Genomic DNA, 22,380 nt, shown 5'->3' on the forward strand with positions numbered 1-22,380 from the left:
TTGTATAGGTGAATTGCCCTCAAAGGAGCCCAGCACCTCTGCCCCTCTGCCCACCTTGTCAGCATCACCCCCTCATAGCTGCCCCCCTGACCAGTTTGTGTGCTCAACTACAAGAGAGTGTGTGAGCCTCAGTCAAGTGTGCGATTTCACCCCCGACTGCTCCGATAGCTCTGATGAAGAGCACTGTGGTAGGCATCTATCTGTCTGTTTATATGTCTATATATCTGTCTGTCTGTTTAAAAGGTTTGGGTCCTTGGGTTCTGAATGAAATTAACTCTCACAATTAGGGGTGCTCCTGGAGTAATGATGCTGCAAATTCAGTTTTGTCATCACAGGGATAAATTACATTTTAAAGTATACATATTCATTTTGAATAACATTTACAATATTACTGTTTTTACTTTATTTTGCATCAAATGAATGCAGCCTTGGTGAGCATAATGTTGTAAAAACATTACAAAACTTACTGACCGCAAACTCTGTCCATTCATTTTTCTGATATTACTGTTCTCTGTTCTCAGTGAAGGAGTATTGTGATTTTGAAGGTGGCACGCTTTGTGGATGGAATTTAAGTGATCTAGCCACTCCTGTTCCTCCACATGCCTTTCTTTGGCAGACAGGGCAAGGGGAGAGTATTCACCATGGAGAACAGTACCACAGACCTTCTAATGACCACACACTGTGAGCAAAGACAGAACACCACCATTTGCTGGAATGTCTTTGTGCTTTCATTTATAAATGCATGGTCAGGTTTGCATGCATGTCGATGTGTTTTCTGCTTTTTGTTTACTCATCTGTACACATGTACTTTTTGCAGTGGTTCTTCACAGGGTTGGTATATATTTGCGGACAGCTCCAATGGAGGATATGGTCACACCACTGATCTCTTGACTGCTCCCATCAAAATAACAGGACCTAAGTGCACTCTGGTGTTCTGGTATCACATGAGTGGCTTCACTGTTGGAACTCTGCAGGTACAATTATCTAGAAATGATTAATATAATTCTTATTCATGTACTGCATTGGTAACCCAGGCCCAGAAAACATCAAATCATATTATTAATGTGACAGAATAAATGTCATGCTTCATTTAGTCTAAAATGTTTGTTATAAAGTATTTTTCCAGAGAACAGTTTGCAGTTTGTCAAAACAATCTCAAACTTGTATGTGCAGGTCTTCATCAAATCAGGTACTTTCACACATGAAGTTTGGTCCCAAAATGGTAACCAAGGCAACAGCTGGCGGCGGGGTGAAGTCTTCATAGGAATCCGTCGTAAAATCCAGGTCAGTGTTTCTGAAATAAATTAATTATTGGAATAAATGCTTTGAATTTTTCAAAAGCTAGTGTTTGAATATACAGTATTTCCCCCTTTGGTTCTCCAATTATTAAGAATGAAATACTTTTATTCAATAAAAACAGAATTGAACAGCATTATTCTTTTTTTATATAGAAAGGTGATTGGAGAACTGTGTGTTTAGTATTCCTAAAATGTGCAGTAAAAGGTTAACTGGCAGGCTGATGTTTGAACTGTTGATGCTTTGATCAGAAATATCATGACCTTTTCTCCATCTGGCCCTTGCATCATTAATATTTATCAACACTGTTTCTATATAAACACTCTTACAAATATAGTAAAAAATATTTTCATTGTGCTAGATACTTCATGATACTCTCACTCGTTAGTGCTAAGTGCCCTTTTGCTGTGTACTGGCAGCAGCCCTCAAGCACTTCTAATTTAACTCTTTATATATGTACACAGTGTATGTATATCACATTTTGAAAATCACATTATGAGATATGTTATGATATATGTTTTTTTCCAAAACCCATTGGCCACAATTATTGGCACCCTAGAAGTTTTATGAGTAAAATATCTCTGAATTATATTCCCATTAATATTTACATTTTTAGCACACCAGGGTGACTAGGAACATGGAATTGTCTAGCTATGACTTCTTGTTTCACAGGAGTATAAATCCATCACAGTGAGTAAAACCAAATAAAGTTCTGATGTGCAGCAAAAGATTGTTGAGCTTCACAAAATGGAAATGCACTTAATGGAAATGTCTTGCACGGTGAGGAGGAGAGTTTGATTGTCCAAAGACTCTCCAAGGATCACAGCTGGAGAATTGCAGAGATTAGTTGTGTCTTGGGGACAGAAAGCCTAAAAAAAATCAAACAGCCTCTACATCACCACATGTTGTTTGGGAGGATTTCAAGAAAGATCCTCCTTGCTCATCCAAAAACAAACTCCAGCATATTCAGTTGTCAGACATGACTGGAACTTCATGCCCACGGTTAAAATAAATACCTCTGGATCTTTAATGTTGTGGGCCTATTTTTTTTTTTTTTTTTTTACTGGAGCCCCATGACATCTATTTTTAGATAATTGGTATCATGGATTCTAGCAAATACATAGTGATAAAAAAATCAAAACCTGACAGCCTCTGCTAGAAATCTTATAATGGGCCGTGGTTTGATCTTTCATTAAAACAATGATTCAAAAACAAAACACAAAATCAACACAGAAATGTGTCACTGAGCACAAAATGAAGCTTCTGCCATGGCTGTCCCAGTTCTCTGACCTGAACCCTATAGAAAAGGAGTGGGGTGAACTGAAGAGAAGCAGCAGCAACATGGAGCTGGGAATCTGAAGGATCTAGAGAGATTCTGTATGGAGGAATGGTCTCTGATCTCTTGTCAGTGTCAGGCTTTGCAGAGATGCAGACGAAAGGGCTTTTTAATGATAATAATAAAATAAAACAAGACAAAACAAACTACCCCGAAGGGGAAGACTTCGACTTGACTTGACTTGACTTGACTTGACTTGATGCATGTTCACACAAAACATGACATGACGTAGCACGTAGCCAGTGAAAAACACCAACCACGTGCTACATAACATAAGACAAAACATAACATGAAAGCACACGGCCGATGTAAACATGAACCGTGTGCTACACAGACAGAAGAGCACACGCTCACATGACAAGACAGAGCGCACGAGAACGAGCGAATGCTCACCCCGTGCGCTCGTGACAGAAAAACAAACACGGAGCATGAATGTCGGAATCCCAACACAAAACTGAAACCCAAACTAGACTGAAGTGCTGGGATCCGAACACCACGCCCCGCACACAAAACACAAGGACAGAAGAGCACGCAGCTTGAGCATGCTCAAAGCTGCGCGCTCACACAAGACAAGACAAACAATACAGGAGTGTCAGGGCTCTGTCACAAACCAAGAGGAAACTAGACCGAAGTGACAGAACCCTGACAGTCAGGTGTTCTCCAAACTCATCAAGCATTATAGGAGAATACCCAGAGCTGTTATCTTGGCAAAAGGAGGTTGCAAAATGTATTTAATTAAAGGGTGCCAGTAATTATGGCCAACGTGTTTTGGTGAAAAGCATTTATTTCATAATGTGATTTACCCTCCCACTTTCAACTCTTTATTTCAATGAAAGGTTTGATTTTTGCACATATAAAAGTGCAATTCGTTCTTTTAAAGGGGTCATGAATTGAGAAATCAACATCCCTTGAACTTTTGATACATAAAAGGTCATGGTAATATAAGAATATCTTGTAAGTTTCGGAGCTGAAAACTTCCTTGTTAGTCAAAGAAAAGCTTTTATTGACACCAGGCCCAGCAAACGAGAGATCTCACAATGTGTCTAGATATGACGTCAGAGTGTAGTGAAACGCCGCCTCAACAGAAGAAGAAGAACGCCTGATTCTGTAGCCCCGCCCACCGACTCGTGCCAGACATGTTATAGATAAATAACATAGTCCTACGTAGAGCTAAACCAGATCAAACTTACAATATTCCAATAATATGAATGCATGGAACTTTATTTTTAATGAAAATCCGGCTCACATGGGGAAGACATTGCGCGTTTGTTCCTCCATTTCACCACGGATTTGTTTGTAAACAAGAGACTGGATGAGATTACATGAATGAATGAAGCAACGCACATAACTTAGCAAGCTGTCACAAGCTGGGGAATCCTTTATTTGAGGTGTTTTTGGGCTATTGCGATTTGACTATGCAGACATATGAAAATATTGTGGAGCAAATGAAGTACAGTAGCTTACTGCAGTTTAACAGCATGTGCGTTTTGCTTTATAAAATCAATAGGTGGTTCTTCGAGCCAAGCGGGGCATCAGCTACATGGGTGATGTAGTTGTTGATGATGTGGCATTTGTGGACTGTGCCCCTCCAATAACCTCTGATCTTCCTTGTCATAACAACGAGTTCATCTGTGCCAACGGTCACTGTATCTCTGAGGACAACTTGTGTGACTTTATCGATCACTGTGGAGATGGCTCAGATGAGAATCATTACATATGCAGTGAGAAACAAATCTATCATCCTCTTTCCTGTCACTTTCTCCCAGATGTTTTTTTCAACTGTATCTCAGTAACTGTACCTTTACATCTGACACACATACTGTATTAAATGTGCTTTGCTTGTGAAGTCGTGTTTGTTTTAAAGGGATGGTTCACCTAATTTTCATTTTTCACAATCCAGTATTAATGTTTTCTTTTCCAGAGGGATTCAGTGGTCGTTGCAATTTCGAATTTGACCTTTGCTCATGGAGACAGAGCCAAGATGATGACTTTGATTGGTTGATAAAACCAGGAAATATGCACACTTATGGGACTGGACCGTCCACTGATCACACCCTCCGTAACCCATCAGGCCACTACTTATATCTTGAAGGATCCTTCCCACAGACAACTGGACATACTGCCCAAATCCTTGGACCAATTTTCCATCACCGCAGCAAGAATTGCAAAGTGAGTGCTCACTGCTGTTTTTATGTGATTTAATTCTCTTTTGTCCAAATAGTTTGACAACAGTTTATAGTAGATAGTTTGTACTTGCATTATATTTAAGAACAATTGCAATCAAAACAATCAACAAAGCAAAAAAGCAGTATATGAGTGAATGATAGTTGAGACCGTTTCATAGACTTCCCCTTGTGCCTTTTGTTTTTCCTCGTCTGGTTCATATGTTGCTGCTTCCTTTTTTATGGAAAACTGATATTTTTGCATTAGATCGGCATCTCTGAGATCTTTGGGGCAGATGTTGTCTTCTGCTTACTGCAGAAATGAACAGTTGGTAGTTTCCCATTTTCAAAAAGGTTTATTTGAAATGTATTATTTAAACAGACTAACTGACTGCATTCAATCCCACTAGTGGCTTAGAAAGAAAATTAATATATTGTAATTTGTATAGATTATTTATTTATTTTGTTACAGTGAAGTTATTTTATGGTACAGTTAACTGAAAAGCAAAGGTAAATTTGATCTAGGGTTTACATATTGGTTCTCTAGAAAGTTTCATAGTATCACACCTTCAAAACCGGTATACACACCATTAAAGGTAGAAGGATCCATAGCCATCTGTAACTTTTCTGAAATTTATTTAAAATCTCGCAGCACCTCATGAAACCTTGCAAATGTATTATCTGATCATCTACCAGCCCAAAAAAGCTTTACTTCTACAGTCATTTTACTACAAACACAACTGAGAGCAGCAGCAATGTGGCTTCACAGCCCTGGACAATACAGACAAAATTCTTTGAATAATATTTATTTACGGATTTGTTCACCCATAAATTAAAATTATCCTATCATTTAGGTGTATATTATTTTCTTTTTTCAGCCATACACAATTGAGGTTGTATTAAAAAATAACCTGGCTCGTTCAAGCTTTATAATAGGAGTGAATGGTACCTTAGATTTTGAAGCCCAAAAAAGCGCATCCATCCATCATAAAGTAATCCATAAGGCTCTAGGGGTTTATAAAGGGCTTCTGAAGCGAAGTGATGCGTTTTTGTAAGAAAAATATCCATATTTATAACTTATATGAGTCTAGTTCTGGCAGAAGAGTGACCTCTCATTTTGAGGTGAATTAACCCTTTAAGGAAGTCTTGATTTATTGATATTTCCAATTAGTTCATCTTCACAATGAAGATTTAATTCCTTAAATTTAAGAATATTTAATTCCCCTGCAATGTTGGATCCATAGATTTGACCTGAATCTAATGGAAAGAAGTGAATGTCAGGATTTGTCTCTGTTACAATGAAGCACACAATTCAGTCATTGAGCCAGCCGGCAGTACTCCATCATTCTGTCAAACACACACACGCATGCACGCACAGTCGCACACACACACACACACACCACAGTGTGGACCAAGAGGTGCACCTTTCAAAGCTCACAACAGTTTGTGTGTGAAGACAATCATGTTCCTGGATCTCCTCTAACTTGACAGGCTGTGTTCATTCTTTTTAGTGGTGTGTATGTGCGTGTGAGATAATTAGCTCACAGAGACTTGTTTTCCCATTGTCCCCTCATTCAGCTTCCATCAATCAATCACAAGAAGCAACTGAAGAGGAGTTTCTGTGTGTACTTGTCAGCCTTGGTTAGCCGTTTTAGACATAAATGACAATTAGGAACATAAGTGTTTTGTTGTTGTTGTTTTTAGATTGTATTATATGCTTAGTGAAATTAGCACATTTGTGCCTGTATGTGTACGTGCATCGGTGCATGTGAGTGGATGCATGATACAATCAAATGTCTGATCTTGAAAGGTCAGACACTTCCATTAATTCACCAGTCAGCCAGACACTGACAGGAGCGTTTACGCATACATACAGAAACAGAAGAATATCAGTCGCCATAACAAGCAAAATCAATCAATAAAAGAGAAACCTTTCAAGGCGTTCTGCCAGAGAGACAACAACACAGTGGCAGAATATCTTAGCAAGTTTGCTAAGTGGTTTAAATGGTTAGAAGTACATGATTGGTACAGCCTGGAATTCAGTCTGGAATTAATCTGCTGATGGGCTGAATATATTTTTTGGATTGGAACATCATTTAGTCATTTAGATAATTGTTCATAATGTAATACTGTTTAAACGGAACGCATTGTTTTGAGTGAGTCGTTGAATCATTCACTCAGCTTATTAGTTCAAAACACTGATTTATTCAGAAATTAAACACCACTACTGTGTTTTGTTTGGAGCCGTTTATGTTGACTGAGATGAAGCAACTGGGAAAATTGGAGGGCACAGCCCTGCAGAGTTTAATTCCATCCCTGCTTCAACACAGTGGCAAGAAAAAGTATGTGAACCACTTGCAGAATCTGTGAAAATGTGAATCATTTTAACCAAATAAAAGAGATCATACAAAATGCATGTTATTTTTTATTTAGTACTTTTTAGTAGTTGTGTTTGAGTCCCTCAATTGTCCTCAGTGTGAAGAGATGGATCTCAAAATCATACAGTCCCTGCTGGAGAGGGTTCAAATATGAAAAAAATGCCGGAAAACTGAAGAATGTGCAGGACCTGATACTTTTTCTTGCCACTGAATACCTGTAGTTTTCAAATAAGCCTTATGCCTGCTACAGACTGCGATTTCGGCAATCCTGTAAGATCATTACAAATCACACTGTATGACATGGATCTAATAAACTTGGTTATGAAATGTGTGTAGTCTGTACGATAATGACACCTATTGAATCGTAGGCTAAGGAGGAAGATGGCAGTGGTGTGTACTGGGGGGTGGTGGGGGGGTGACAATTACCGGAGGCGATTTCTTCTGAGGGGGAACTATCTGCAAGATAGTATAGAAGAATAAAACATCAACACATGCTAGTGGTAAACAAATAGAGCAAGATGAAATGCTCTTTGGCAAATGTGGCAAAATGGACGCAGTCATGGCTAGGGAAAAGGGGCCATCTTGGCAAGCCAGTTTTGTAGATGGAGCTTGAGTTTAGTAGTTTTAAGTTTTAGCGCCATGTCGCATTGATGTTGAATTCTTATTGTCTAGTGACTAGTCAGTAGACGTAGGTCACTGGGAGATGATCATGCAAAATTTTTGACACTGTCAGAAAATTGTCGCAGGCTGTCTTTGGTTGCAAGACTGTGAAAACGGCCTTTGAGCACTGTACGACGTAGGTCCACCATTTAGGAGTCACAATTGGTCATCTTTGTCTGGGACAGCCCAAAATTGTACAGTGTGTACTGGGTATTATGGACTTGATTAGGTGGATCAGGTGCATTTAATTAAGGTTGATGGCTGTGGCTCTCCAGGAACTGAGTTTTGCACCCCTGATCTAAAATGTAAGTTAATTTGTATTAACAACTACTTTGTTGAATGTTGTAAAAAATATATTCCACAAGAAACCATATTGTTGGTTGGAACATCAGCTTTGCTATGATTTACTGTGGAATATTTGGAACAATATATAGCATTCTTGCTAGTGATATATTTTTATCTGATGTAAAAATTCTTTCTTTCTTCCTGCTTTCCAAGATGGTCTTTTACATCCACATGTCAGGTGACGGTATTGGCACTCTGAACGTGTACTTGTCTACAAACTCCAGCCACTCACTCTTACTCAGCCTGACTGGTAATCAAGGCAACTACTGGAGCAGACAGGAAGTGCCTCTCTCATCTTCTGACAACTTCCGCATTATGTTTGAAGGCAAGGTGGGACTCAATACTCGAGTTCACATCTGCCTGGATGACATCATCTTCTCATCAGGCTGTATTCTAAACAGCAGATTTGAGACACACACCACTTCACGGTTACTTCCAGGTACACTTGTACTAATGATGCCATATACACCTTCAGTGCTATAACTGTGTAACAGTGCTCTTCAAATATATAATCAATCTATGAGCTAGACTATTCTATTGATAATTTTTAAAATTTTTCAGCATATTTGCTTTCCAATAGCATTTTCAGGACAATAAGACAAAAGCTTTTTAAGCTGGTTGAATAAAAACAAGTGAGCGAATTCGGACACTGAGTGCGCCAAAAGGCTGCCGCTTTTTTATAATCATTTGAATCCTATCAAACTAGCAGCTCCAGTAGGAATGAAAATACTTGTCTTGAACTCTGTCATGGAAACTAGAAAGTATAAACCTTAATTAAATAATTTAATAATCATTTAAAAATGTATTTATATCTGCATGATATTACGCTGTAGCCACATTGGACCAGCAGTTTGTAAAATGGATGGATGGATGATTCAGCTGCGGGCACTATCTTCTGGTCAGACTTGGGAATTCACTCGGCACGCGACTGTATTTTGTGTATTCTCTAGTCGTTGAGCTTACATTGGTTGCACACTCATTGTTGCAGTGAATTGTGGGATTGAATGGCGGCACTCGATAATGTCCAATATGGTTTCAGACACCACTACAAATGGCTGTCCCCTTAAATAGAGCCCTATTTAATATAGCTGGCGATTTCATACACAGCCATTGTGTCAGATAAGGAAGATGTGCACAGCAGTGGGTCCCCTGGAACAGAGTTCAGTATAGTTTATAGATTTATAATACTTAATATTTATAATTATTGACTATTAAGTAGTATAATAAAATGTATATTTTTCTGTAATAATAGTGTACACTAACATTTTAAAACATGTTGGGTCAGCAATATTTTTTTTTTAAAGAAATTAATACTTTTATTTAGCAAGAATGCCTTAAATTGATCAAATGGGAATTAATTGTGTTACAAAATATTTCTATATCAATTAAATACTGTTCTTTTGAACTATTTATTCATCTTTTATTCAAGAATCCTGAAAAAAAAATGCTTCCCAGTTTGCACAAAAATATTAAGTAGCACAATTGTTTTCAGCAAAAATAATAAGAAATGTTTCTTGAGTAGCAAAAATATATATATTTCTGAAGGGTCATGTGACACTGAAGACTGACGTAATGATGCTGAAAATTCAGCTTTGATAATATATTAAAATAGAAAACCGTTATTTACATTTTAATATTTCACAATATTACAGTTTTCATCAGGTTTTGGATCAAATAAATGCAGCCTTCTTTCAAAAACAAAAAAATCTGACTCCAAACTTTTGAACGATAGTGTATATTGTGATGAGCAGAATAAAATAAACATCTTTTTTTTTTATGAATAAGAATATTTATCTGTGTGTGTGTGTGTGTGTGTGTGTGTGTGTGTGTGTGTGTTTCTTCACAGGATCCTGTCCACTGGGTTCTCTACAGTGTAACAATGCCAATTGCTACAAGCAAGAGCAGAAATGTGACTTTACTGATGACTGTGGAGATGGAACTGATGAATTGGATTGTGGGACATCCTGCTCATTTGAACATGGGCGCTGTGGTTGGAAAAACAGCCTGGCAGACCCCTTTAGTTGGGCCCTTGGAGTCGGCTCCGTTCATATGATCATACCTCCTCATGATCATACACTTAAGAATGAAAGTGGTAAGACTTTACTGTATACCGCTGCATATGTACAACCAAAATGCATGGATCTTATGTGGAGGCCTAGCACAACTGCCACCAAAGACCTTCACACTCACATTAGAAACACACTGTAAACAATGTGTTTACTGCTCATCTACCTGTTCAATAAGACTAAAGCAGATAGAAAGCAAACTTTTTTTCAATCCTATGTAACTACATTATTTTGATATTTTATATTTTATAAAATACTCTTGACTTCATAATGCAGAGCATTCAAAATGCTAATTGCAGCACATCCTGCACCTGCTGCTTAGATGATTGAAATAAAGAAGATAAACAGAAATCTATTTCTGTGGAAAGGTTTGCTCATCATCTGCATTTTTCTGGTAATTGCTGGTAGCATTGAGGGTTAAGATGTATTTATTTGCTTCTACTCATCTATTGTAAGCTCCTCATGGGACATCAGTACTTTGTAAATGTTTGGTTGCAGAGATGGGGTGATCCTTGAACTTACTGCCAGTCATTTAGCGAGAGAATTTGCTTTTGTTTGTTTGATAACTGAGTTCACCTGCCCTGCCCGTACAATCTTAATGAATAATGGTAAACCAATTTGGCTGGTTTTCCTTGGCTTGGCTCGAGTTCCAAGCTAACCCCCGACAATGCTAGGTTATTGGATAAAATAAGGAAGAATATAAAAAGGAAGAGGTGGTAAGGTAGAGAAGTGGTGGAAGAATGTTCACTGAGGCGGCTCGAAGACTGCTACGCTTGTGTTAATGATTGAGAAGACGAATTATTTGGCTCCTCCCGAACATTTTTTTTTAATAATGATATACCCAGTCTGGAATGAAAATGAATTTTCTAATTTCTCTTGTAAGCTGTAAAGACTTGCCAGTCTTAGACATGGTTTAAGATTTCAGAGTCCCTGTCTCTGTAATAAAGCCTCCTTTATTAGTTTGGTGCCCTGCTTCACTTCATCTCAGCAAGATATCGTTATTATTCAAGTAGTTGTAAGCTTGCCATTCCTTGTATATCCTTCCATAAGCAAGGTTTTCTAGCATCAACAGAACTATAGAGTCCCATGATCTCATGAAAGCTACAGTAAGCTGGGAAAACCATTATTGATGATGTTCAGATGTCCTAGCCATGATCTATACATCACCCCAATTGGCAGTCCTGTTTTTTCATGCACAATCACAGTTTTGCTTTATCCCTGTTTGAGTTCATCTGTTTGTCATTTTCAGAAGTCCTAGACGTCCATTCAGTTGTATGCCAGATTAGTTTTAGTGCATCTAAAATTATATAGGTTACATTAAAAATATTGTCAAGGATAGTGTACGATTTCCAGCTAGTTGAAATACTCATGCATGCATGTTTTTTAGGCTGATAATGTCCACAACCCTTTATTCAGTTCTCCTAATCAGTGGAAGAGGTGGAGTTTGCACTGTACTTCAGGAGTCTGAGCATGCAGAGTTTTATCAGTCTCTTAAGTTGAATTAGTTACAAGGCTGTTAAAACGAGTTCTGAAGTTGTCCTACCAAAAGTTGCATAAGTCTGTGAAGTTTGTGCCATTAAATCTTGACACTAATGCTGGATGAAATCATTTTGTTTGTGATATGAATGCTTTCACATACTGTAGGTAGAGCAGCACAACATTATTAACGTCAATCTCTCTCTCTCTCTCTCTCTCTCTCTCTCTCTCTCTCTCTCTCTCTCTACACAGGCCACTTTGTATATCTGGCAGCCACTCCTGTGGGATTGAAGGGTGATAAAGCTCACATGAGAAGTTCTGTGTGGAAGGAGTCTAGTGCCACATGTAAACTTGCCTTCTGGTACTATATTTCTGAGAAAGCCACTGGAATCATCCGTCTCTTTATTAAGGTACTGACTAGATCTTAGAGGTAAGAAGAGTAATGTCCGCACACTGAGTTTGCTCCAAAAACGTTTATTAATAAACAGCGCACTTGACTAGATCTTACCAGGTGGAGCAGTGAAACTGGAATATATCACTTAAATCAGGGAATGTGTGGAGGTCTTATATAGTAGCTCTATTAACATAAGCTGAAACTTACAAGAGCAAGTTGCTGAAACATGTTCTTGTGAGACTTTGCAGTCCTGTGTTATGTGTGATTCTTAGCTGAGATAAACCATTTAGCACTTCAAGTTTATGCTATGAAACATACCTCAAGGGGGTTATGAACCTTGTATGAATCTGTCATTATGTGCAATAGATAACAGTTGCTGTAGGACGCTCATCCATATCAGAATTAAGATTTTGTTTAAAAATTGACGAGAGATCATGAATTGAAAAAAAATATGTGCATGGATAAATCTTTAATAAACTCTCAAACATTCCATAAAAATATTAAAATAAGAATAAAATAATTAAAATAAGTATTGCCGATTCTGGTTTCATTGTAACTTTAACAAAACGTATCTGTAGCTCAAACTTAAAAAAATAAATAATTGTATTGCTTTTTACTATTTTCATTGTATCATGGATAGGATCATGGTCTGGATTTTTACAGTATATGGTATTGAATTAACACATGTTGTAAGTATTTTGCCTTTTCCGCTTGTGTGCTGGACAGACAGAAAATGAACTGAGGGAGGTGTGGACCGAGCGGCAGATGCACAGGGAATGGAGAAGAGCAGAAGTGTCTTTGAGGAACCTCAGGAACTTTATTCTCATATTTGAAGTTGTTCGAACACAAGATGTGAGTGGTGGAGCGGCTCTGGATGACCTGCAGTTCATTGACTGCGCACCACCACGTAAGTGTTATTTTTTTCCAGTCCGATCCGAAAAAATTCTAATAATTAAACAGCTTTGAACAAGCTGAAATTTGATATCTGACTAGCTGAGCTGATGTGAGCATGAATGTATATGTACCAAAACTTACGGATGTCTTCTACGGACAGGCCTATAGCAAACAAGTGAAAGCTGCAGGCAAGTTTGACTAGTTTGAGCAATGAAGCTCAGGGGAAGCAACAATGCCTCCAGTTCTCATCTTCACATTTATTTCCCGTGTGTCACTTTTGCTTAACGTTCTTGTATAAGCTTGACCAGAACAGGGCTCAAAGGGTTGTCCTCATTGCCGCCTGATGGAAAGCAGTACCACCTTTTAATTGGATGAGAATTGATTTGCTAATTCTGACAAGCCATCAGGGAACAGCATGAAAGTCAGAATAAGTTCCTCTTTCAGTTTTCAGGCTTGACATGGAACATTTAATTTGCATACTGACACTTCTGAATCGTAGTAATTACACTTGAGCTTGTGGATCTTTTAGTGAGAAAGTGTGTTAAGCAGAGATATCAAACCCAATCTGTTTGTCCAGGCTACTTTCTAAATTTAGTTAAGCGTCAGTGGACCGAAGCATAATTAATTGTTTTTTAAACAAATACAGTGGTTTTTATTAGAAATGACTATTCATGGCTTTATCATCTAATTATGTGTAAACATGAATTTTGCTGTTTTACTAAGGGACATGACCCTTTTGGAGTTGTGGTTCCTTTGGGCCTTCACTAAATCCCACCTTTTTTGCTTTTGAAATGAACAGCAATTCAACTAAACTGCACTTACTCATAGCAGTCTGTAATATAATAGGCTAAAAATATAACAGCGAGTGTACATAAATTAGCTCTATCAAATCATGAAGAGGAGCAGAGCAATAATTTTGAACAAGCAATTTCAGTGTGAGAATGTACTTTGGAAGGAATTTCTGAGAATTAAACGGTGCATATTTTATCCTGAATAATTTTACATTGTTGTCATTTTATGTTTCAAAGAATTTGAGAATATTCTTGCTAAAAAAGCTCTAGATGGTGATGTTTTATTGCTTTTTTTAATTTGTTGAATACTGTTCTGTTGAATACATCTTTTCATTGTTAGATGTCTTATGTTTTCATTTTTGTTAGATCACCTTTTTTTGGATCAGTGAGATTGAAAGAGTTTCCTTGTGTTTCAGGGGCTGTCCATCCTGGCTCATGCCCTGCTGTCACTGATTTTTTGTGTAATAATGGAGACTGTATTGAGTATCATTTGGAGTGTGACGGTAAAGCTGACTGTTCGGATGAGTCCGATGAGTTAGACTGCAGTAAGTACATTAAGGTACTAACCTTACAATTCTTGTCTATTTAATAACATTGTCTCTTGTATGAAGCTAACAACTCAACTCTTCATTTGGTCTGTTAGTGATTGCTCCAGGAGCTTGTAATTTTGATATGCCTGGTGGCCATTGGCAGGACACCTGTCGGCTGTCACAGGATCCTCATGATGACTTTGACTGGGATATAGGTTATGGCAGAATGCATAATTGGACGGGACCATCAGCTGACCACAGCCCCAGTTAGTAAAACCAAAAATTTGCAATGCCCTTAAATCAGCTGGGTAATACAAATAAGACTATTAAACACATGCATACCACCAATGAGTAACACAATAAAAGCTTTATTTTGCTTTGAATTATTAGAAAGAAACACTCCTAGAATTTCACATGTAACAAAATTGAAGCCAGCAGTCTGAATCATCTAATGAATTGTTGCATGATTTAAAAACCAAAGGGTTGGAGCTCAGAAATATCCATCACCAAAAGCCATTTTCCAGTTACTTCATCAGTGAGTGTAATTAAGATCTGGATTTCAGCCACTCATATACTCATTCCCTGTTCTGCTGAAAGATCAGTGTCTCTCAGTGAAAGTTTTAAGTGTACATTATTTTAATTGTGAAAATGAGTCTGCCCTCTAAAAGGTGATTGATTTACTGAACCTACTATTGATTTTTCATGCTAGACAAAGAGCCAAGGAAATTGCTGTACAGAGTAATATGGAGTCATGCAGTGAAATCTAATATTTGCTGTTACTGTCTCTACTAAAATACTATAATAATATAATCTCCTTTTTGACGAGACAAGAAATTGTTTCTAATATTTGTAGAGGTGTAGTGGTGTTAAAGTCGCTCATTTTTAATATCTCAGAACTTGACCTTCTGGTGATTTATGCTGGACTTCTCCAAACAATTAATCCGCTAAACCCGGTCCTTTCTTACAATTGACTGCAAGCTCACATCCAGATCTGCCTCCTACCTTTCAAAATCCAATCAACAACCAGTGGATAGAACTAATCCCCGTCCTACAATAATCCATTACACTCGGATGTATATCACAATATGGAAGAAATCATCTGTCTCTACTTGCATTTCATCATGACATTAATGTGCAGTAGTAGAGTCATTATGTGAGACTCGGTAATGAGAGCTGTATTTAGAAGTGTAATAGTGCCTACAATCAAAGGAATGTCATCCTGTTTGAATGTGACAACAAGCTAAACGCCTGAGCAACCGAGAAAGTTGCTAACCGAAAAAAAATACCACATGGTAATTGTTAACACATAGTACAAAAATACATTTATGTAACATTTGTGTATAAAACGTAACCTATGCCACTGTTTTGCTCCGAATCTTTTACATATTAAAGCTATTCTAGCATGCGTCCTTAATAAAGTAGATATTTAATGCTGTGAAGACGACATTGGTTTACTCTTTCAGATGGAGGAAAGGGGTACCTGTTTGTGAACTCCAGTGCCCATGCAGAAGGAGACATTGCCAGCTTAATAACCCAGCTGGAGTTTCCTGCCAGTGTCGGTATATGTCATCTGCGTTTTTGGTTCCATATGTATGGCTCACATCACATGGGTACGCTGAAGGTGAGAAAATAATGTGCTTTAACAAGAAAAAAGTTTATGTTCACCAAGGATTAATTTATTTGATCCTTCATAAATCATTCTGATATGCTGATTTGCTGCTAAAGAAACATTTCTTATTATTATCAAAATTATGTATTACTTTTTTTTTTGGTATTTAATTAACAGAACAGTTCAAAAGAAAAAATATTGAATGTATTCTTGCTGAATAAGTGTAGGCTATTAATAAAATCTTATTGACCCCATACTTGCAATAGTAGTTCAATGAATAGGTAGTGTATATTCATATGGCAGTATTTCACTTGCAAAGAGTTCAATGAATTCCCTTCCACTGCTTTTATTTTATATTGAAAACACTTGAGCTTTAAAGAAAACACTGAGCTTTGAAGGCTGTGTTATGAATTCTGGGTACTATATTGCAGGTGTATACAGTGGGCCACAGTGGAACACCCTTGCTAATGTGGGCAACCTGTGGAAACCATGGAGACAGCTGGCAGTATGCTAATGTGATCTTATCAAATGCATCACCCTTCAGAGTGAGTATTCAGGCAGAAGTGGGAGCTGACCAGTGGACGGACATTGCTGTGGATGACTTCTCTTTCACTAGGCAATGTCTTGTTGGAGGTATTGCTTTTGATTCTCATCTCTCAGTTCTTCCCAAATTGAAAACTGGGTTTACCATTTTGTTTCTGTGTATGTTTAGGTCCAGTGACCCCTATCCCACAAGCATGCCACACGGAGCACTTCCAGTGTTTGTATCTGTTCGAGTGTATACCACTGAGTTGGCACTGTGATGGTGAGGTGGACTGTCTTGACCACTCGGATGAGGAGATGTGTGCGAGTGTGGTCACTGGCACTGCGCCTCCTCAAACAGGGTGTGAGACAGGAGAATATCACTGCACAAACAGCTGTATTCCAGCACTGCTACGCTGCGATACTGTTTTAGATTGCCCAAATGGAGAAGATGAATATGGATGCCGTAAGACCCAAGCACAAATATGTTTAAAATACAATGTAGTACATCATAGCTGACAGATGAACACACATACAGATGAAATTCTCTCTCTGTGTCTCTGTAGCTGTTAATATATGTGAAGAAGGAGAACTAGTGTGTGAGACGACTGCAGAGTGTGTAGCGTATCAGAGTCGATGTGACAATGTTGTTGACTGCCATCCTTTTAACTCTGATGAGTCCAGCTGCTATGGTAACACAAACACATTCATTCATATCACTTTTGTATTTAAAGGGGTCATCATTCATGTATTTTTTTTAAAGTTAATGTTTCATTAATGCATTGCGTGACTACATTTAATGTGTATTAGGGCTACCTGTAGTTCAGTTTCCATTTCTGTGCAGTCTAATTTCTAACTGTCATATACCAACAAATTAATGTGGAGTAGAGAATTGCTCCCTCTCATAGCTAGCACAAAATAATTTATATTTACCATAATGCACATAGCAAAACGAGAACAACAAAGAAAACTCTGTAACTGTATGAATTTAACCATTGACATGTCTTGTCCAGCAGAAAAAAATCTGTCTCTGCATCTGTTTTGAACCCCTTCAAAACACAGAGTTTACGCCACATTTCAAAAGCCCTTTTTATCCTTGTTTTCGCATGGGCCCAGTTGTAGTCTCTTTTTTTCTGTAGCCACTCCAAAAGTCCGAAGTCTTTTGCATTTTACAATGGGTGAATCTTCAGTTGTCACTGATGATTGTCGTTTGAACCTTTCTGGATCCGCCATCAAATTATATCAAGTGCTGTGAGAAAAGGCTATAAATCTCCACATCCAACATCCTCACACGCAATATAGCCTACTAGCCGGGACACCTTCTTCATGTGTACAGATGTGACGTAATGACCCAAAGATATGCTTGAATTTCCTGCGGAAACCCACCAGTACCACTGGAATTAAAAAGCTTACCGTTGTAAATCGAGCTAAGGTAAGCAGATTGTTTTGAACACTGGCTGGTTATGTACTTGCTCAATTTATTTTGGCAAATTTTTAACCCAAAAAAGTTACGGACTGCAGCCTTAACAACAGCCAGTTTGAATTGAAAGTGAAATTGTTAATAACAATGTAATGCTTGGCAACAAACAACCAACCGGTGGAATTCCCTTTCAGTCGGTCACGTTCGACGTACGTCGGAACTGACCGACGAATTGGGCTCTGTTTTCAGAGACCAATCTACTTCGAGTGTATAGAAATGAGCCAATGAACATTGGCATGCGGTTCACACATTCCACGCACCGCCCCGCGTTGCGGGTATAAATACGGAAGTGGAAGTACCGCTGTAGTAAAGTTAGTTCGTGTGGGAAGAAGGAGGCGGGAACCGGCGAACATTCAACATACTTTTAATAAAATAAATGAACACAAAGTGAAAGTAAAAGCGGCAGCCCCTCACGGACGACTGCCGCGCACATACATAAACAAAACGTAAACAAAATGCAAATCATAATCCAGGCCTGGTCCTCTCTCGTCCTTCTCCTTCGTCGCTCCTCCTTTATACTCCCGTCACTCCTCCGTGAGACACGAGGCCGACGGCACGTAGCTGGCGATCATCATCTCTAATGACCGCGGCCTCGTCCCGTTCTCACGGTCCCTCAGCCTCGCTGCTCGCCACATACCCCCAACGCCCTTCGCAGGCCGGGAGGTACTACTCGGCCGGTCTAACGGGCAGAGCCTACACAGCCGGCAGGGAAGCTGCGTCATCTTTGCATGCCATGGCGCTCCTGCAGGTCTACCAGGCCAAGGCGCTCAAGGAACTGCACGAGGGTAGTTCCGACCCAGGGGTTATGCAGGAACTGCGTACCGTGACAGACCTCGCCCTCCGGGCGACGAAAGTCACCACACGCACCCTGGGTCGGGCGATGTCCACACTTGTGGTCCAGGAACGCCACCTGTGGCTGAACCTGGCGTATATTTGTGAGGCCGACAAAGTGCGGTTCCTCAACGCCCCTGTCTGCCAGGCCGGCCTCTTCGGCGACGCCATCGAGAACTTCGCCCAGCAGTTCTCGGTGGCCCAGAAGCAGACGGAGGCCATCAAGAACCTCAATCAAGAGGGTAGGGGACCTGCATGCACTTCGATGAATCGTGCCTAGAATTCGGGCCGGCCAACTCTCACGTTGTCCTGAGACCGTGGCCTGGATACGTGCCCAAGGTTCCTACCACTCCCTTTCGGGATCAGGTGGTGAACCTGCAAGCGCTGCCTTCGGAGGAGGCAGACCCAGCCCTAGCTTTATGTCCCGTCCGCGCTCTTCGCGCTTACGTTGACCGGACTCAGAGCTTCAGATACTCAGAGCAGCTCTTCGTCTGTTACGGAGGCCAGCAGAAGGGAAAGGCTGTCTCCAAGCAGAGGTTGGCCCACTAGATAGTGGATGCCATCATCTTGGCTTACCAGTCCCAAGACGTGCCTTGCCCGTTCGGGGTGCGAGCGCACTCCACAAGGAGTGTAGCTTCCTCCTGGGCGCTGGCTCAAGGCGCCTCGCTGACAGACATATGTAGGGCTGCGGGCTGGACGACACCTAACACGTTCGCTAGATTCTATAGCCTCCTTGTAGAGCCGGTATCTTCCCGCTTCCTCGCCCCCAGTGGCCAGTAGCGCTAAAAATCCGTTCTAGTGTCGGCTTGCAACGCCACTCCCACCCTCTGGGCCGGATACGTGCGTCTATTCGCTCCAGTTGAGTTCCCCGGAAACGGCTAACCCGGTGAGTTCCTCCGTCACCCCTTCGGTGTCATACGTTTTGGCCGTCTGACGCTAGGCCTGCACCCGTATGCTTGTGGAACGTGTGTGTAGGCTGGGTTCCATATGTTGCGGTCCCCTTATGGCCACCCCATATGTGTATTCTCCACGGTACCAGCTACCCTACTCAGCTAGCCCCATGTCTTTCCCTGGACATAGCCCGCTCTGTCGTCTCTGGGCGTGTTCTTTCCCCCCTGGGACCAGGTTGGATCCACCCCAGAGACTTCCATATGTTGTACTACCCTGATAGGTTAGTCCTTATGCGTGTTTCCACCTCTTCTTTCATTGAAGGATGTGGCTCCGCAGCGTACCATCGCCCGAGACGGGCACGCTTCCCAGCGTTATCCAAAAGTCACGCTAAGTGGATCTTGCAGGAACAGCAGTGACTGTCCTTCCCTGCCGGGAGCCCTGACTCCAACTCTAACATAGGAGTGGTCCAGCGAGCTCAGGCAGGGCGCTGGAAGGGCCAGCATCCCTGACGTGTTGTTTGGGATCCCAATTTGTCTGAAAGGGAACGTCTCGGTTACGTATGTAACCCTCGTTCCCTGAAGGAAAGAACTGAGACGTACGTCCCCTCACCAGGTGCTGTGCTTCAGCTGAAGGCCCGAGCCACTTATCTCGGCTCCTCAGTTGAAAACGTTATGTGGTACTTCCACTTCTGTATTTATACCCGCAATGCGGGGCGGTGCGTGGAATGCGTGAACCGCATGCCAGTGTTCATTGGCTCGTTTCTATACACTCGAAGTAGATTGGTCTCTGAAAACAGATCCCAATTCGTCGGTCAGTTCCGACGTACGTCTCCGTTCCCTCCTTCAGGGAACGAGGGTTACATACATAACCGAGACGTTAAGTATACACTACCGTTTAATAGCTTGGGGTCAACACTTAAGTAAAAACAGCAATATTGTGAAATATTATTACAATTTCTGATAACTGTTTTCTATTTTAATATACTTTATAATGTAATTTATTCCTGTGATGGTAAAGCTGAATTTTCTGCATCATTACTCCAGTCTTCAGTGTCACATAATCATTCTAATATGCTGATTTGCTGCTCAAGAAACATTTCTTATTATTATCAATGTTGAAAACAGAACTGCTATTTGTGTGATATTACTCATATAGCCTACATGTTTTTTTCAGTTCATCAAAGAAAAGAACAGCATTTATTTGAAATGGAAATCTCATGTAACATTATAAATGTCTTTACTGTCCTTTTTGATCAATTGAATGTATCCTTGATGAAAAAAAGTATTAATTTATTTCAAGTCAAAAACCTTACTGACCCCAAACATTTTGAACGTTATGTGATTTCGTTTTTTCTGAGATCATTATAATATTGTTCTTTATACTCATCTGGGTGGAATAAATTATTGTGGTATGGAGTTATAAATCATTGTTCATCAGACAATGTGTAAGAGGATGGAAAGTAAAATATCAGTAGTTGCTTCTCTAACTTAATTCCCTAAATGAAAGGTACAATTTATAGCTTAAAAATTTAAGAAACATAAAACCGGTCAAATTAAAATTACTTTTTAGGAGTTGCATAATATATTACTTCTCATTAAGTGGGCACTTTCTTCAGGGGACTATCCCTGCAATCATCTGATTAAAGGAGCCGTGGCCCAGGAGCACCGTGGGGGTGAAGTGCCTCGGTCAAGGACACATCATTAATGGAGACTCTCTGTAACTCTCTTGTTAAGGGTTGCCCCCAACTGTGTTGGAATGGAACCTGCACCCTTAAGCTGCCAGCCCATAACTTAACCCACAATGCGCTCATCCTATACCTGCATTAATTAATAGTGTAAAATGAGGTCCATGTAGGATTTAATAGTAGTGATTATTACTGTTGTTTTATCATGCGTCATCATTATATGTGGATGTGTTTTATTTTTCAGAGTGTCCTTTTGGGTACTGTCTCAATGGAGGAAGGTGTGCAGTAAAGGAGAATGGACCAGTGTGCATGTGAGTTCCCCAAACACAATGCACACGCATACATAAATATATGCAACAGATATTCCAAAAGATTAATAATCCAATACTGAATTTTTTTAAAGGAATATTATATTCAGTCCTACTTTATATTAAGAGTATTTAACTACACTACTGACATTTAAATTATTAATTTGATACAATTCACTTATAGTGTAAATTAGGGCTGGGCGGTATAGCCAATAAAATCTTTTCATTACAGTCGATATCGATAATTATCACGATAAATGTAAAATATTTATTTCTTTCAAATTTAAAGGTTAGATTTTGGCTCCTAAGTGAAAGTTGTAGAAACCAGACTGTTAATTTTGGTTTTAAACTACTCTTTATTGTCAGAATATGACAAACACTTTTTGAATTCCTTACACTTTTCCAGTCATTCTTCCTTAAATACATTTCTTAATAGAAAAAAAAATTATGTCTAAGTTTCTGCATGTGCTAACAGGTGATATTGTTTCTAGTCATGAAACAGGTTTGTGTCGCCTGACTTTGGCATATATCTTCGGCACAGTTTGCTGTGCAGTATTAATAATAATATTACGTTTTGTCTTAGAACTGCACATTTGGCAGTGAGTTGACAGTAGTAGTTATAGTAGCAGCAGCTTGAGTTAGGAGGATGCAGATGTACATTTCTGTTCATCAACAAAAACACGGACATCTGTATTTAGTAACAACCTAATTTTGATATGGTAAAATG

General features: G+C 39.6%; 1 protein-coding gene across 1 annotated transcript in view; it reads left to right on the forward strand.

The window, feature by feature from the left end:
* Positions 1 to 22,380, forward strand: part of malrd1 (MAM and LDL receptor class A domain containing 1) — a gene marked incomplete at its 5' end in the record, with an annotated part of 38,803 nt that overhangs the window by 11,214 nt on the left and 5,209 nt on the right. Inside the window, 17 exons of the mRNA XM_079808785.1 lie at positions 9 to 188; positions 522 to 681; positions 818 to 974; positions 1,174 to 1,284; positions 4,140 to 4,353; positions 4,554 to 4,801; positions 8,331 to 8,616; positions 10,024 to 10,269; positions 11,972 to 12,129; positions 12,840 to 13,020; positions 14,215 to 14,343; positions 14,442 to 14,594; positions 15,792 to 15,949; positions 16,369 to 16,570; positions 16,650 to 16,925; positions 17,026 to 17,151; positions 21,590 to 21,656. Coding sequence (XP_079664911.1) covers positions 9 to 188; positions 522 to 681; positions 818 to 974; positions 1,174 to 1,284; positions 4,140 to 4,353; positions 4,554 to 4,801; positions 8,331 to 8,616; positions 10,024 to 10,269; positions 11,972 to 12,129; positions 12,840 to 13,020; positions 14,215 to 14,343; positions 14,442 to 14,594; positions 15,792 to 15,949; positions 16,369 to 16,570; positions 16,650 to 16,925; positions 17,026 to 17,151; positions 21,590 to 21,656 — 3,052 coding nt within the window. The remainder of the gene's footprint in view (positions 1 to 8; positions 189 to 521; positions 682 to 817; positions 975 to 1,173; positions 1,285 to 4,139; positions 4,354 to 4,553; positions 4,802 to 8,330; positions 8,617 to 10,023; positions 10,270 to 11,971; positions 12,130 to 12,839; positions 13,021 to 14,214; positions 14,344 to 14,441; positions 14,595 to 15,791; positions 15,950 to 16,368; positions 16,571 to 16,649; positions 16,926 to 17,025; positions 17,152 to 21,589; positions 21,657 to 22,380) is intronic.

This window comes from Gobio gobio, assembly GCF_949357685.1.
Source record: "Gobio gobio genome assembly, chromosome: 2".
In the NCBI taxonomy this organism is placed as follows: domain Eukaryota; kingdom Metazoa; phylum Chordata; class Actinopteri; order Cypriniformes; family Gobionidae; genus Gobio; species Gobio gobio.